This window comes from Capra hircus, chromosome 26 (assembly GCF_001704415.2).
Source record: "Capra hircus breed San Clemente chromosome 26, ASM170441v1, whole genome shotgun sequence".
NCBI classification, from domain to species: Eukaryota; Metazoa; Chordata; class Mammalia; order Artiodactyla; family Bovidae; genus Capra; species Capra hircus.
In genome coordinates, this window is record NC_030833.1 from 30266730 (window position 1) to 30283975 (window position 17246).

The 17246-nt window shown below is 46.6% G+C and overlaps 1 protein-coding gene across 12 annotated transcripts in view; it reads left to right on the forward strand.

The window, feature by feature from the left end:
• SEC31B (SEC31 homolog B, COPII coat complex component) overlaps positions 2593-17246 on the forward strand; it is a 30815-nt gene continuing 16161 nt past the window's right edge. For 6 of the 12 annotated variants that reach the window (XR_001917321.1, XM_013975140.2, XM_018041511.1 and 3 more), the window contains exons 1-11: positions 2868-2985; positions 5579-5665; positions 6017-6140; positions 11401-11596; positions 11806-11901; positions 12444-12452; positions 12889-13029; positions 13400-13542; positions 14427-14526; positions 14645-14806; positions 15358-15492. Coding sequence is in view for 11 of the 12 variants with exons in the window: in XM_013975140.2 (XP_013830594.2) it covers positions 5587-5665; positions 6017-6140; positions 11401-11596; positions 11806-11901; positions 12444-12452; positions 12889-13029; positions 13400-13542; positions 14427-14526; positions 14645-14806; positions 15358-15492 (1185 nt within the window). In the remaining variant the exon portion in view is untranslated. Of the gene's footprint in view, positions 2750-2867; positions 2986-3011; positions 3356-5578; positions 5666-6016; positions 6141-11400; positions 11597-11805; positions 11902-12443; positions 12453-12885; positions 13030-13399; positions 13543-14426; positions 14527-14644; positions 14807-15357; positions 15493-17246 lie in introns of those variants that run through there. The other 6 variants (XM_018041509.1, XM_018041510.1, XM_018041508.1 and 3 more) reach the window with 6 other exon arrangements.

Genomic DNA, 17246 nt, shown 5'->3' on the forward strand with positions numbered 1-17246 from the left:
TTTAATAATAGTAGTTAGCTAAAAAAAAAGTGTACTCTTACATGTTACAAAATACTGTAGGATAAATAGGTGTTCTAGGACAGGCCTAGGGCTGTGATTGCCTCTAATTTTGTATGTCTCTCTTATAAGAATATGTATTTATTAAAAACACAGCATTGTAAATCAACTATCCTTCATTTTAAAAAAAGAGAATATGTATTCCAAAGCAGCTTCTGAATCCTAGACTGTTACAAGTTGACATTACCTATATTTATGAATTAAGAGGATAGTCACAGTTATTACTGAACCTATGCATGGCTTTCATTACCTTAATGATTCATCCAAGCTCCTATAATAGCCTTAGAAAGAGAAAAACCATGTTTTTAAGGGTCTATCTCAATGCATCTGTTAAAGAGAACCAATTTATGTTCTCTTCTTCCCTTTAGGGCCATTTTCTTAAATTACAATGATACTGCCTAAAAACCTGTCCCATAAAGTATATTCAGCATGATCTGTGGAAGCAAGTCCATTCACGTTAGATAAGCAGTCCTTTAGAGGTGTGAAGACAGTGAAAGACGTTTATGAGATCAGGGAGTGGGTCTGCTGAAATGCCTCTTTTTTTCTTTTTTGAAATGTCTCTCTCAAGGTCTCCACTGCTTTTTTTGTCTTCATTCTCTGTCCTTTAGAACATTTGATAATTTAACAAACATCTGTCTGCCTAATATATATGACACTGATAGGCCTTGGAGATAAAAAGTTGAACAAGAAAATAATTGCCTTCAATGAGTTACCTAGAAAAGAAGACTTAGTATTTATAAAAAGGTGAAAAGAGTTTCTAAGATGTCCCAGTTGCAGGAAGAGTGTGTTTTTTGGTTTTTTTAAAATCATGTCCTACTTGAAACTAACCTTATACCTTTGGTTCAGATTTCTTTCAGAACACACACCTTGGCCTCATTCCCTCCTTTGAGGTGTTGCCTGAGGTTCAGTTTTCAATTCTGTTTCTTATCCACTGTTGTGCTGAGAAATTCACCAGTACCCTACATTCTTTTCTGCTCTGAGTTCAAAACTTCCATATCCATGTGAAAAGGAAATCTAGAGCTGTGTCACAAAGACAGGGCCCAGTCATAACCAGCTCACCATCTTTGCAGGTAGACTGGACTACAGTAGAATTCATGCATTAAAGTTTTGAATCAAAATAACTTAGATCCAAAATCTTCAGCTGCCTACAGAACATTTTATTTGGAAATGCCATAATTCCTTCAATCAATAGATATATATGATCACAGATACCCCTGCCAACTGTTTACCTGTATCAGTCACAAGAGCCTGTTCAGCTATTACAATCTATTACAATCCGTTAATCCAAGAGTTCATCACCTGGTACCTGAATTGTTTTGTTAGTCTCCTAATTTGATTCCCTGCCTCCAGCTCTGTTCTCTCTGCAAGGGGATCCAGATCACTAGTGATATAATCTTACTGCGTGTTGTTCAGTCACTAAGTTGTTTCCGACTCTTGCAACCCCGTGGGCTACAGTCTGCCAGCCTCCTCTATCCATTGTATTTTCCAGGCAAGAAAATACTGGAGTGGGTTGCCTTTTGCTTCTCCAGGGGATCTTCCCAACTCAGGATCAAACCAGTCTCCTGCATTAACAGGCAGCTTTTTTACCCCTGAGCCACCACGTCTACTTATAATTTTCAGTAACTCCCAATTACCTGCAGAGTGGAATTAGTATTCCACAATCTGTAGTCAGCCCAGTTCCCCAATTGTAGCCACTTTCATTCACAGTATGGGAAATGCCAGGGCGCCTATCAGTCTGTTGGGCCCCTTTCTCCTTGTTGGGACATCACCTATCTTCTTGAAACTTCAACGTGTTAACACCTGTCTAGTCTCTGATACCTTCCGGGTAGCCCCTGGTCTCAGAGAAGGCAATGGCAACCTACTCTGGTACTCTTGCCTGGAAAATCCCATAGACGGAGGAACCTGGTAGGCTGAAGTTCATGGGGTCCTGAGGAGTTGGACACGACTGAGCGACTTCACTTTCCCTTTTCACTTTAATGCATTGGAGAAGGCAATGGCACCCCACTCCAGTACTCTTGCCTGGAAAATCCCGTGGACAGAGGGGCCTGGTGGGCTGCAGTCCATGGGGTCACTAAGAGTCGGACATGACTGAAGCTACTTAGCAGCAGCAGCCAGTGTTCTTGCCTGGAGAATCCCAGGGACGGGGGTGCCTGGTGGGCTGCCGTCTATGTTATCGCACAGAGTCGGACACGACTGAAGCGACTTAGCAGCAGCAGCAGCCCCTGGTCTACGGTACCTCGCTCTCCACCCATCTACAGCCCTTAATTAGTTCAACCAACGTTTGGGAGCACCAGTTTTTGGTCCGCCTCACAAAGTCACTCTGCTATTAAGGCCTATGCGGGCTAAGTCGTTTCAGTTGTGTCCGATTCCTTGTGACCCTATGGACTGTAGCCTGCTGGGTGCTTCTGTCCACAGGATACTGGAGTGGGTTGCTATGCCCTTCTCCAGGGAATCTTCCCAACCCAGAGAAGGAAGCCGCGTCTCTTACGTCTTCTGCATTGGTAGGCGGGTTATCGCTAGCTCCACCTGGCCTAGATTGCTTTTCACCTTTTCAGCTAAGTGGATTCCACAGAGCGCTCCTGTAGCTAGGACCAGGTCTTTACCGCTTAATTAGTATTTTCCCTTTTCAGAAGGAAAAGACACCAGAACTTAACAGTCGCGGGATCTGACCCACTGCATAATCACAGGACAGGTGAGGGAAGCCCCACTAAAAGCTACATTTCCATGAGGGAACGTTCTCCGCGGGTTGTCCAGGTCCTGGGCCTGGCTTCAAGCGGCGCCTGTGGGCGGCGGCGCCCGCGGCCTGGACTACTTTTGGCCCTCTGGAGCCGCCGTCGACAGCGCCCGCGGAGCTCCAAAGCCCTGAGGGAACCGGCCCCCGACTCCAGCTCTGCGGCGCCGGACCCTTGAGTTGGGCTTTCCGCGCAGGTTGGTTTTCCCCGCCTATCCCGGGGCTCCTGAGAGCAGAAGGCGCGCGGAGGAACCAGAGCGCGGTTCCTCTCGCAGGAGTGCCGGGGGGCGCTCGCCCTCGGCGGAGACCCCTGCCGGTCAGGCTCCCGCCCGGGGGCTCCGGCCGGTGTGCCTCTCAGGGGGCCCCACGATGTCCGCCCTGCTCTCGGACTGCAGCCTGCTCACTCTCCCTGCGGCGCCCGGGCCCCGCAGCCCGACGACGGTCTCTCTCCAGCGCTGCCCTCGCGCCTTCCTCAGCAGCCCTGGGCCCTGACCTGTCCGGGGCCCAGAGTCGGCCGCGGGTCTGTGCGTCCCGCCCGGGCGACAACGCCCGTCGGTGCTGACGCCGGTGAGCCGCGGGGAAGGCCGACCGTCCTCCAGAGGGAGTGGACAGCTAAGGAAAGCTGGCTTTCCCCCTTCACTGCACCAGTGTGCCCAGCTCTTGGTTGCCTGATCATAGCTCTCCCCACCTTTGACCCTCCCAGGCCCCGCCATTCTGACCGTATCGGGGACCATTTTTGCCATCATGACAAGCCTATCTTCTCAATTTGTAGGCTGTCTGGGATTTAAACACTATGGGGTTTACTTTAGACTGGTATATTGGTTAAAAGCAACGGGCTCTGAAGGCTGGTTGGGGTTCACAGCTTGGCCTAGCCAGTTTTCTTTCCTGTAAAATGGGGATAGTAACTACTGACCACACGGAACCATTGTTAGAATTAAATGGGAGGTGCACGTTAAGTGCACTCAGCTAATTGTAGCTCCCACTTGAGAGACTTTTCTCCAGAAACGTGAAAATGATCTTGACCAGCAGGTGGCACTGGTGACCGTATAGTATGATGTGCAGTCTCGTCAGAGGAGTCCTGTTGTAGCCTCAAGTGTTTAGAGGTGCCCGGGAAGTCTTGGTTGAGTTGGCAGCCCTAAGCTTTCTTCAAGCTGGACAGTACATTTGAGGTTAAGTAATAAAACTTTTGATTTTGTGACGCACAGAGTCGGACACGACTGAAGTGACTTAGCAGCAGCAGCTGATTTGCTAGCCTGTTGGAATGGCACCTTGAGTATATGTTAGAATTGGTTTGGAAACCCGAGTTAAAATAGATGTCTGCACTCATTCATAAAATATTATCGAACACTGACTATGTGCTAGACATTGTTCTGATACTAGGTATAACATGGTGAACAAAGCAGACACAGCAGCAGCTTTCATGGAGTTTACTTATTAGTGTACAACACCAACAATGTAGATGTAAATGAATATACAGTTACAAATTGCTAAGAAGCAAAAAATACTATTTTGGATTGGATGACTCACCTCCTTGAGGAGGTGAGAAGCTGAGCCCTGAAAGATGTGATAAGGAACCACTTATCCAGAGAATAAAATGAAAAGCTTTCAAGGTATAGCAAACCTAATTTACAAAGCTCTAAAGTGGGGAAAAGCCAAGAAATTAAAAGAAAAGACTAACGCAGATGGAACCCAATAAGTAAGGGGGAGAGTAGCAGCCTGGTGGGCTGCCGTCTATGGAGTCGCACAGAGTCGGACACGACTGAAGCGACGCAGCAGCAGCAAGAGAGGAAGTTGAAGTGGTAGTTGTGAGCAGGACTCAAGGGGGTTTGTGTTTTATTGAGTGATAGAAGCCACTGAAAAACATTAAGCATGGCATACCAAAATCCTATTTTTTATTTTAAAAGTTTACTCTTGCTCTAAGCAAAGAAAGAATTGGGTGTTGGAGATGAGCAGCAGGGAGATAACCAGTAATCTAGGTGATAGATGATAGTGTCTTCAAATAGCGTAGTGGTGGTGAAGATGGAGAAAAATAGATTAAGATATATTTTGGAGGTAAAGTCTGAAAGAATGATAGATTAGAAGGGAAAGAAGGAGGAATCTAGGGTGATTTGCAGGTTTTGGGGTTGAGCAATTGGCTGTTTGCTGAAATGAAGAAACCTGAAGGAACAACAGATGAAGGGGTGAGATGATAGAATAGAGAATTCCATTTTAGACAGACTAACTTAGGTATCTTTACTATACCCAAGTGGAAATATTTGATTAGCAGTTGTATATAAGAACTTGTGTAAATGGCCGTTGTATATAAGAACTTGTAACTCAGAGGAGAGATTTGTGTTGCTGATAGAAATTTGACAGTCATCAGCATATGGATAATGTTTAAAACCAAGGGAATGGATAGAGTGGCTGAGATTTTCTGGTTTGATGGTTATCATCACCATTGGACCTGTGGCAACCAGTGTGATTCAGTATCTTTTAGGATTTAAAGCATTAGATTTCAGTAACTGGGTAAGTTCAGTTCATTAGCTCAGTTGTGTCTGACTGTCTGCGACCCCATGGACTGCAGCACACCAGGTTTCCCTGTCCAACTGGATAAATGAATTGTCATTACACATCTGCAGTTGATCATGTATTTGTCACCCTGTATTGCCCCCAAATACTCCATCCTATGGTGGAGCGAGGAAAACAGGTGCTCATGTCCACAGGTGTTCCCTTGATCTGGCCCAAAAGCTTGTGGTTTCTACTGTTGTTTTCGGTAGGCTGAGGATCATGTCACTTTTCTGTCACCTACAGGACAGACCATGAAGCTGAAGGAGCTTGAGCGACAAGCTGTCCAAGTGTGGAGCCCAGCCAGCCAGTACCCTGTGTATCTGGCCACAGGTATGGTAGTACTGTAGATGAAGATCCGTTGGATAGGTTGAAGGGAAACTTAGTATTCAGTGCTCTTGATTGTGCTTCAGAGAAAGTTTCAGAGTCATGGAAAGGTGGGGTTGGCTAGGAGCATAAGCAAGGGGATATTAGGAGTTTTGGTCCCTGGGGACAATCTTCAATTATCGCTCAAGGCTAAGCACCTCATGCTTTCTTGCTTTTTTTTGGAGGTACCACTTGAAAAAGGGTATATCCAGTTTTCTCCTACTCCTCCTTTTCTCTACTGCCTAACCATTTATACCCCAAATCCATGCATATATTGTTGCTCACATGCTGCCTCTTCCTGACTTTTCTTGTGCCTAGGAACATCTGCCCAGCAGCTAGATGCCTCCTTTAGTACAGATGGCACATTGGAAATCTTTGAGGTTGATTTCAGGGACCCCTCTCTGGACTTGAAACGCAAGGGAGTCCTTTCTGCCTCCAGCAGGTACTATGTCTGAACTATTGATGGGTATGCAGGGCAGATCCTGATATAGACCTTGATGGGGAATCTCAGGAGCGTTGTGTGCTTCTCAGGGCTCATGAGGGGACAAGTGAGGGGAGAATGATCTTTAAGTTGGAGAGAAGTTAATTCTGGGTTTATTTTGCAAGGTGAAGGTGAAGTCGCTCAGTCGTGTCCAACTCTTTGCGACCCCGTGGACTGTAGCCTACCAGGCTCCTCCGTCCATGGGATTCTCCAGGCAAGAATACTGGAGTGGGTTGCCATTTCCTTCTCCAGGGGATCTTCCCGACCCAGGGATCGAACCCAGGTCTCCCGCATTGGAGACAGACGCTTTAACCTCTGAGCCACCAGGGAAGTTTATTTTGCAAGAAGATTTTGAAAACTACCAGTCGCACCTTTGTGGGGAGCAGCAGGATCAGGCAGAATGATGTGATAGAGACGCCTCACATAAGCCTGGACCCACGAGTACCTGATCTCTCTCTGGAACCCAGAGATGTTGGCTCCTTCCTCCCTTGGCTCTTGTGAAAATAACAGCCTTACACAGTATCTCCCTTTTCTGCCAATGAGAGACGAATGAATGACCCTCCCCTCGTTGCTGTCAGGCACCGATTGGGCACTCATGGATTTCACGGCTCTGGCAGACTTATAGGGCTGGATATGAGCATTCACTGAGCATGTGTACACATGCCAGGCACTATGCTGGGGCTCTGTATATTGTATTCATTTCTCAAAATGAGCCTAGCCAATAATACCATTATTCCCATTTTACATAGGAGGAAATTAAAACCCCAGGAAGCTGGAATTTAAGTCTGCTCCTAGCTGACTTCAAGACCTGCTTTCTATTATTCAACTGTTCTTTTATTAGTTTTGTAAAGATGAGACTTATAGTCTGAATCAGTGATCCCCAGATTTTTGCACCATCAGGAGAAATGTGAATATTCACTGCACTCAAGTATATTTTTAATATAAATAATATACATGTATTACTGTATTATTTTTTTAATATAAAAATATAAATCCTTTTCTTACATCCCAGAGGATTTTCTTGCCATCCCCCTTAAAAGATTGCTGGTCTGTTATGTAACTTTTTATCTTACACCTTTTTTGGTTTGTCTGAGTGATTAGATTAAGATACATAGAAGTACCCTCCTCTTTCTTTTCATGGCTTAACTTAATAATGAAAATTAGTTATTCTTCTTACTTTCTTGAGCTCGTATATCACTTTATCACTGCTTTATCACTTTATTACAGTATCCCTTATTTTGCAGTTTTTTATGTTTCTATTTCCAGTACCTGTATCTTTTGAAGAGAGGCCTTGGCAGTTTTACCAGTAATGATGAGATATTCTTAGCCTGTAAGTAGGCATTTCAGAAAGGGCTTCTGAAAGAGGAGAGCTAATTTAATCATGTTTATACTCCTGAAGATAAGCAAAGGGGCAGAGGGCAAGGGCTCTTTTCTTAAACCAGCCAAGTAGCAGCTCCAGCATGGTAGTGGCTCCTTAAGGCCAAGAATTCTTAACAAAGAGCTAATTGCTTAAGAAACCTTGAAACTGAATCCTGAGAACCACGTAGGCAGAGATTTTTGTCTGTTTTATTTATTGCTGTATCTCTAGTATCTAGAATAGTGCCTGTCATTAGGTAGTTGAAAAAATATCTGTGGAATAAATGAGTGATATTAGAAACTTCTGGATTACCAACCTGAGCATTCATATCCACCACTTCAGTTAGTTATGGTCAGTCTTCTGTTGGTCTTAGTGCCTGAAGAGCTTTTCAAGGGTAACAACCTGTTTTGCAGTCAACTAGGTTGAAGCAGCTTCCTTTTTTCATGTCTGTAATTGTGTCTAAAGATTGATTCTCATTCTCGAAGACCTAGGGGATTACCTTTGATGCAGTTCTGTTGCGGCCTTTCTGAAGAAATCATCTTAGATGCTCCAGGGTCCAAGGCACTCACTACTTTTCATTCTAGCCTAGGCTAGGTCACTTACTCAAAAGTTAGCATCACAAACAATTGACCAAAATGATCAGGGTAGATAAAGGTCGACCCACCCGTTGCTTTATGCTTTCCTCTTTTCTGTGTCATCTTCTGCAGGGTTTAGTGGGCCAATGGGTTTTAAGGGCCTGACTCTGGACATTCTGCTTCAGAAAGCCTGGGAGGGAATCAAGGAACCTGTATTTTCTTCAGATGCCTCCTCTCATTCTGTGATGCTGTGTGGTCTCCATCACTGCCATCATTATCCTGGGAAACTCTTTAGCAAAGAATTCCAGCTGTATTTTCATGTTTTCAAAGTTCCCACCTTTCTATACAAACTCTTCTCCCTATACCTTCTCCTTAATCTTATAGTTCCTATTTTCAGGCCATCTTTTTTTTTTTTTTTTTTGGTCTGTTTTATAACTTTTTGTTTTCAAACATAGAAAAGTTGCAGAATATTACAATGATAAAGGCTTCCCTGGTGGCTCAATGGTAAAGAATCCACCTGCAACGCAAGAGACTCAGGAAACACAGGTTCGATCCCTGGGTCAGGAATATCCCTTGGAGAAGGAAATGGCAACCCACTCCAATCTTCTTGCCTGGGAAATCCCATGGACAGAGGAGCCTAGCGGGCTACAATCCATGGGTTGCAAAAAGTCAGACATGACTGAGCGACTAAGCACACATACCTTCACTTAGACTCATCAGTTGTTAATGTTTTAACACTTACAGATGTCACATTTGCTCACATGCTGTGTGCTCTGTTTATACATAACACACACACGACTAAGTCTTCTTTGCCGGACTCTCCCAGGTGTTGTCTATCACAGCTATTCAGGCTCCAGTTCCACTCTCAGTGAAGTGTTAATAGGAATGTACTTTCTACATGCCTCCACAAAGAGGAATGATTTTGTCGCACCCTGTAGTCTGCAGTTCAGCCACTCTAAAGTAACTGGGCCCTCTTCTCTAACCCTGTGGTGACTCCTTTGAGGTCTCGGGTACCTTTTCCTCTGATTCGTATGTCATCTGCTATGACCATACTGAGGGCGCTGCATTCCCATGTGAGTTTCGCTGGGTGTACCTTCCTCTGCTTCTTGTGTGAACTATTTCAGGCTTCTCTGGGTAATCTGCTGTCTTGCTCTCTGCCCATGCTGAGCTCTAGCCCCTGATGACATGGCCTTCTCTGGAGCCAGCATGGAACCGTTCTTCTGGCATGGTGATATCAGCATAACTTTAGAAAACAGCCTTTCTGACAGTAGCTTTAGACCCACTGTTTGTTCTGCTGTGCTGTTTCTGTTCAGATGCTGGCCTTGTCTGAATTAGTGCTCAGCTCTTCACTTCTGAGAGGTTGGCTCTGATCTAAGGACTGGCTAGACAGGTTCCTGCCTGGTTTCCCCATTCAGTTTCTTTGCTGACTGTTCCCAGAGTATGGAAACATTTAATTTCAGTTGGAGATCTTACATGACATCATTCAGTGTGAAATCTGCCTTCTCAGAAGGGCTGTGGAAATACCCTCGGCTAACAGCTGTGAAATGGAGGGAAGACCACCTGTGAGGCATTGGGGGTTTCACATGCCTTCCCTAGGGGTTTTTCAGGGGACCTATTCTTGACCAGGGAGCCCAGGGTCCATCTCTTTCTTGTGTGCCAGAATGCAAGATGCTCAGAAAGCCAGAAAAGTGTTTCCCAAACAGTGCATTTATTCTTCATGCCTCTGTGTTTCTCTAAGGCTGGCCCACAGAATACATATGGCAGCTCCAGTAGACTAGTCACATGAGCATGGCATGGGAAAGGAAGGTCAATAGATCTTTTCTCACTTCCTGTTTAAGCGGGGACAGCAACTGTTGGCCTAGGGAACCTGCTTCTATTCAGGTGTAGAAGAGTTCGGATCTTCCTCTCAATAGAAGACCATATTTTATGATGGTTAACTGCTCAGGCTTTGGCATAAGATGGGTCTGACTTTGAACCTTGAGTCTGTCATTTCCTAGCTGTTGCTGCTGCTGCCAAGTCGCTTCAGTGTCCGACTCTGTGCGACCCCAGAGATGGCAGCCCAGCGGCTCCTTCGTCCCTGGGATTCTCCAGGCAAGAACACTGGAGTCGGTTGCCATTTCCTTCACCAATGCATGAAAGTGAAGTCGCTCAGTTGTGTCCGACTCCTAGCGACCCCATGGACTGTACCCTACCAGGCTCCTCTGTCCATGGGATTTGCCAGGCAAGAGTACTGGAGTGGGTTGCCATTGCCTTCTCCTTCCTAGCTGTTTAGTTCAGTTCAGTTCAGTCGCTCAGTCGTGTCTGACTCTTTGTGACCCCATGAATTGCAGCACGCCAGGCCTCCCTGTCCATCACCAACTCCCGGAGTTCACTCAAACTCACGTCCATGGAGTTGGTGATGCCATCCAGCCATCTCATCCTCTGTTGTCCCCTTCTCCTCCTGCCCCCAATCCCTCCCAGCATCAGAGTCTTTTCCAATGAGTCAACTCTTCGCATGAGGTGGCCAAAGTATTGGAGTTTCAGCTTTAGCATCATTCCTTCCAAACAACACCCAGGACTGATCTCCTTTAGGATGGACTGGTTGGATCTCCTTGCAGTCCAAGGGGACTCTCAAGAGTCTTCTCCAACACCACAGTTCAAAAGCATCAATTCTTCGGCCCTCAGCTTTCTTCACAGTCCAGCTCTCACATCCATATATGACTAATGGAAAAACCATAGCCTTGACTAGACGGACCTTTGTTGGCAAAGTAATGTCTCTGCTTTTGAATATGCTGTCTAGGTTGGTCATAACTTTCCTTCCAAGGAGTAAGTGTCTTTTAATTTCATGGCTGCAGTCACCATCTGCAGTGATTTTGGAGCCCCCCAAAATAGTCTGACACTGTTTCCCCATCAGATGGGAGTAAAATTACTAGCTGTATAACAGAAGCTTTGTAACTTCTCTGTGCCTCACTTTCCTCAATTGAAAATAAGGTAAATACCTCATGGGATTGTTGATCGGCTAATACATGTAAAGCACTTGAAGCAGTGCGTAGTACATAGGAAGTTATCAATAAGTATTGTTATTTGAGTTGGGATGATTAAGTGAAGTAATCTATTTGAAGTATTTTTTTCAGCCAAAGGGCAGGGCCAGGCAGAGGAGACTTCTGTTCTGCATCTGGGAAATGAAGGAGACAGGAAGATCCTAAGGTTGGGGATGCCTGCATAATGGCAGAGGCTGACAAAGATGCCCATTCTCTACTGACTGATGTGGACCTGAGTTGTTGCTGATGCCAGTTCCTCCTCTTCGTAGGTTTCACAAGCTGATCTGGGGGAGCTTTGGCAGTGGGCTTCTGGAAGCCTCCGGGGTCATTGCAGGCGGCGGGGACAATGGCATGCTTACTCTGTACAGTGTGACCCACATCTTGTCTTCGGGAAAGGAGCCTGTGATTGCCCGGAGACAGAAGCACTCTGGGGCTGTCAGAGCCCTTGACTTTAATCCTTTCCAGGTACTAGCATCTCAGTTGATCAGACCTGAAAGGCACGGAGCATCAGATCTGAAGGGAAGCATTTACTTGTGACCTCTGGTCTGTAACTCTGAGCCTTCCCAGGTTGTTACGGGGGTGGCTTTCAATCCAAACGTGGGTCTCTTTCCCCTTTTTCTGCTCTCATCTCTTCCTGGGATGGTGTGTCTCCAAAGGCATATTCCTTCATACAGGGAAACCTCCTGGCCTCAGGGGCCAATGATTCTGAAATCTTCATTTGGGATTTGAATAACCTGAGTGTGCCAATGACCCCAGGATCCAAGTCACAGGTGAGGAGGCTCCTGGTGCTACTGCTTAAAAGAGTGCAGCTGATTTTCCCAGGGAGAATTAAATTCTGGAGGCAGCCAGGGCACAGATTTCAGTCTTCACCACTGGAGGGCAGTAAAGCTCCACAGACTAACATGTTGCCTACCAGCCAGATAATAGAGGGATGGAGGTGGGTGGGGACTGGAGGGAGGTCAGGGAATAGGGGTAGGGGTGGAAGTGGCTTGTGGTCATTGACTGTTCTAGAAGTTTCTGGAAGGCAAAAAGAGTGAAGGAGATAAAAGACACTGAGAGAAGGGGTGGCTGTACTGTTTATCATAGTAAAATTTAAGAAAAGCTGAGCCCTGGGTTTAGCCAACCAGGGGCAAGAGCAGGACACCCAGATACACCCTTGTCCTTTTGTGGAAGGGTCAGCTTTGTCCCTGTGTCTTGTTCCGCCATGTAGCTGAGGGTCTCCTGTATCTCTGTGTCTGAGTGTTCATGTCTTGTCAGTCTGTAACTGGGCCCCCATCTTTTTCTTCCTGGCTTTTCTGTCTCGTGCATACAGTATCGTGAGGTAAGTTGAGTATGAATTTGATAGCATCTTGTGCCCTAAAGTATCAATGGCTTTTCTCTCTGCCTCATTCTCCCTGGGGGTCTTGGGTGTCTATATTTCCCTCCTTCCTACCCTCACCTTTTTCCTCTCCCTTTCTCTCTTGTCATCGTTGAGAAGGCTCTTTTTAAAATCTTGACTCTGTCCTCTCAGGAGCATCTTGGGATAGGAGTAAAACCCAAGTGCACCTGTCCTTCTTTCAGCTTCTACATCATTTTCCAAAGGATCCTCTCTGGAAAACTTCCCTTCCAGCTTCCTGAGACTGGCATGGTTTGGGTAGCCCCACGTCTACTCTTGGCTTTTCTGTGGGTGGTTGGGATCAGTGGCAGACCAGCTATCTCTTGGTCCAGGGGTGACAGGTTGTCCTCATCCCGCTCCCTGCCCCATTCTGCCTTAGCAGCCGCTGGAAGATATCAAGGCTCTCTCTTGGAACCGTCAAGTTCAACACATTCTGTCTTCTGCTCACCCCAGCGGCAAGGCAGTCGTGTGGGATCTCAGGAAGAATGAACCTATCATCAAAGTCAGTGATCACAGCAATCGGGTGAGTTGAATACAGGCAGAATATAGGCTCGGGCTCTGCTGTCTCTCTCAGGCCTAGCATTGGAGCTGCTCTTCCCCAGGCCAAGGTTCTGCTTTCAGCTGTTACAAGTATAGATTCAGCCCTGTAGTAGATTTCCTATTGAGAGTGAAAGCTCAGAGAAGCCAAACTGAGCTGATCTGGAGGCTTCTAGTGCTCCTTGCTTACGGTCATCACTTGTTCCCCAGTGGCTGTGGTGTTCCCAGTTACATAAGAAAGGCACAAAACACAAAGACACAAAACCCTCAGAGAGGTCCCATTTCAGCTAGACAAAAAGGGTTCATAAAAAGAAGAGTAAGGTTCTGTTGCCCGTTGGGATCTGCTTTGTTCACAGATGCACTGCTCAGGCCTGGCCTGGCACCCAGATGTCGCCACCCAGTTGGTGCTCTGTTCAGAAGATGATCATCTTCCAGTAATTCAGCTGTGGGACTTGCGCTTTGCCTCCTCACCCCTAAAGGTGCTGGAGAGTCACAGCAGGTAGCATGTCATCCTTGGTGGAGGGCCGGGCATAGCTGACCTGGGTAGAGGGCAATACGTGCCTCACTTTGGCTATCAGACGTTCTCCCCAGCTTCAGAGCCGTCCTGGTGAACACACAGTTACGCAGTTCTAGCCCCACCTCCACACAGTTACGCAGTTCTAGCCCCACCTCCAATCAAGAGGGGTTCCTGTAGACCCTGAGGTTATAGAAAAGAGCCTGAGATTCCATGTAACCTCCAGACATACGAGTGGGGGTAGGGTCATAAGAAATATTGGAGCCAATGTTTAGTTCCTCTGGGAGAGCCCCCAGGCTCTGATCTGAGGACATGCTCATTTCTTAGGTAATTAAGTTGCCTCCTCCAAGACTTCTCAATAAAAGAACCTTGGCTCCTGTTTTTCCTGTGAACAGGTTTGCCTCTGAAGCTCTAGCTCTTGGGCCTACAGCAGAAGCAGCAGCCCCATAGTCTGTTCTTTCTAACTCAAGGGTCATGCCTTTGTACCTCCTTGGGGACTTCTGAGAGTTAGGTCTTCACTACCCTCCTGGGCTAAAAGCACCCATAGGAATGGGTGCTTCCCTGATTCATGCTGACTCAGAATTTCTACCCACCCTTCAATCAGGGAGGAGAAGCAGGCCATCCTGCAGGGACCTGTGGGTGGCAGAGTGGTTATAGCACATCATGCCCACACTCTGAAGTCTGACTTGGCTTCTGGCTGCATGACTGCTGCAAGTTCCTCAGTTTCTTCCCGAGCCTCATTTTCCTCATTTGTAAAATGAAGCCACACTGCTTATTTTGAGGAGATGACATTTACCCAAGATACATAAGGCACGCTACTTGTAGTAGGCATTCAACAAATGTTAGTTCCTCTTTCCTTTCCTTTTTAGGGGGATCCTGTCAGTGTCATGGAGTCAGGCTGATGCTGAGCTGCTGCTCAGTAGTGCCAAGGACAACCAGATCTTGTGCTGGAACCTGGGGAGCAGCGAGGTAGGCTGGCCCTTCTGTGGGTACGCTGGGATGGTGGGGCAATCTCAGCTGCACCTCTGTGCTCTAGTTGCCTTACCTAAGTCAGGGTTTCCCTCTTGGTTATGTTCCCTCACAACAGGTGGTGTATAAACTACCCACGCTGAGCAGCTGGTGCTTTGATGTGCAGTGGTGCCCTCGGGACCCTTTGGTGTTCTCCGCTGCCTCCTTTGATGGCTGGATCAATTTATACTCTGTGATGGGTAGGAGCTGGGAAGTCCAGCAGATGAGACAGGCTGACAAGGTTTGAAGGGCTTGGTGGAAAATGCTGGAGGGAAGGGACTGTCTCTGTTCAGTGGGAGAACAAAGGACATAAGCCTGGGGAGAAGTGGGGATTCCTGAAGACTTGGGAGACTAGGGCCCTGGGTTCGGGAACCCTGGGTTTGTGAACTTTTGCACCAGTGTCCATCCCCCTGGAAGGATGTCAGTTCCTGTCCAATACAAAGGAGGCCTTTACCTTGACTCTTGTTCTTGGATGTTCCTTGTGGTATTTCAGGGGAATTGGACTCCCATGCTGGGACTCTCTACTATTTTGAAGAATGAACTTACCCCCCTGTCTCCTATAGTTACATTTTGTGTCACCCTTCACTGTAGACATTGGATGCAGTTGGCTTTCCAGGAGCCAGCTGCACGGGCATCCCATCCTTACTACCAGCCCCCTGAAACATGAGAGTCCTGACTTTTGTGGGCCAGATTGGGTATCTCAAGGATCCCTCCCAAAATGGACTTTGTAGGTGGAGTTCCTGGCTAAGCCACCACTCCACACTGGTGATGCAGGTGTCCTTTTGTCCCCAGATCTCATCTTCCTTCAGCAAAGGCCAGCCTCTCCCACCATTGCAAGTGCCAAAGCAAGTGGCCCAAGCATCACTGATACCTCCCCTGAAAAAACCCCCCAAATGGATGCGGAGGCCAGCAGGTGTTTCATTTGCTGTAAGTGTAGTGTGTGTGTGTAGCGTACTGTGTCCCCAGCATGGAGCTCTATTCTGTAAGAAGTTAATTCTCACTGCCTGAGTCTCAGATCAGGTCCCATTTTATTGCTCAAGCAGTGATTTGCTAAGCTTTCTTCTCAACCCCTTTACCCTGCTTGCAGTGCCAGTCCTGTCTAAAAGAACTGGTTGCTTTTGAACTCTCACTTATGGGGAATTGCCTGCCATTCCATCTGATTTTCCTGCATACCTGGACTGATAGAGTACAGGCATGGTTAGAATACAAAGCAAGAACGGAATGAATAGAAAGCAGAGGAGAAAGAATGTAAATCTCCTCCTCTTCTCTGCTCAAAACCTTTGGCCCTCCCCACTGCCATTGCCTCATAGACTCAAGGCCAAATGTACACAGAGCCCCATTTACCTCCAGGGATGGTTAGGGGGTGGGGGTTGTTCTTATTGTTCAGTTTCTAAGTCATGTCAGACTCTTTTGCAACCCCAGGGACTGTAGCACACCAGGCTCTCCTCTGTCCTCCACTGTCTCCCAGAGTTTGCTCAGACTCATGTCCATTGAGGCAGTGATGCCATCCAACCATCTCATCCTCTGTCACCACCTTCTCCTTCTGCCCTCAGTCTTTCCCAGCATCAGGGTCTTTTCCAATGAGTTGGCTCTTTGCATCAGGTGGCCAAAGCATTGGAGCTTTGGCCTCAGTCCTTCCAGTGAATATTCAGGGTTGATTTTCTTTAAGATTGACTGGTTTGATCTTCTTGAAGTCCAAGGGACTCTCAAGAGTTTTCTCTGGCACCGTAATTCGAAAGCATCAATTCTTCAGTGCTCAGCCTTCTTTATGGTCCATTTCTCACATCTGTACATGACTACTGGAAAACCATAACTTTGACTATATGGACTTTTATTGGCAAAGTGATGTTTGTGCTTTTTAACACTCTGTCTAGGTTTGTCATAGGTTTCCTTCCAACAAGCAAGCATTTTTTAATCTTGTGGCTGCAATCACCATCCACAGTGATTTTAGAGCCCAAGAAATAAAATCTGTCACTGCTTCCCCTTTTTTCCCCTTCTCTTTGCCATGATGGGATGGAACCAGATGCCATGAGCTTAGTTTTTTGAGTGTTGCATTTTAAATCAGCTTTGACGCTCTCTTCCTTTACTCTCATCAAGAGGCTCTTTAGTTCCTCTTCCCTTTCTGTCATTAGAGTGGTATCTGCATTTCTGAAGCTGTTGATATTTCTCCCAGGAATCTTGATTCCAATTTGTGATTCATCCAGCCCAGCATTTCGAATGTACTCTGCATAGAAGTTAAATAAGCAGGGTGACAATATATGGGGGTTGAGGGACACTACCCTAGACATTGTTTATTGTACTGTTCTCACATTCCAAACCCAACGCCTCTCCCAGTGGGGGACAGCAGAGGGAAGGATTTTCCTGCATGTCTCCCACCAACATCCCCTCTTAACCCTTAGTCCTTCTGTCTGTGATCCACTGAGACTCAGCTAGGGACTAGGGCCAAGGAGAAATGGAAATCTCTCCTTAGGAAGAACAGGAGGAAGAGGATAGAGAACTTGTGACCCCCCACGTCTCCTGCCCTGGGAGAACAGAGGTTAGCAAACAGTCCGTGCTGTCCAACATTCAAAAAAGAATACATATAAGCACTGTGTAAAACTATTGAGTATTATACAAATCAAAAGTTAAGATGGCTGTGTTTAGCACTGACCTGTAGTGTAGATTTTGTGCTGTAAGAATCA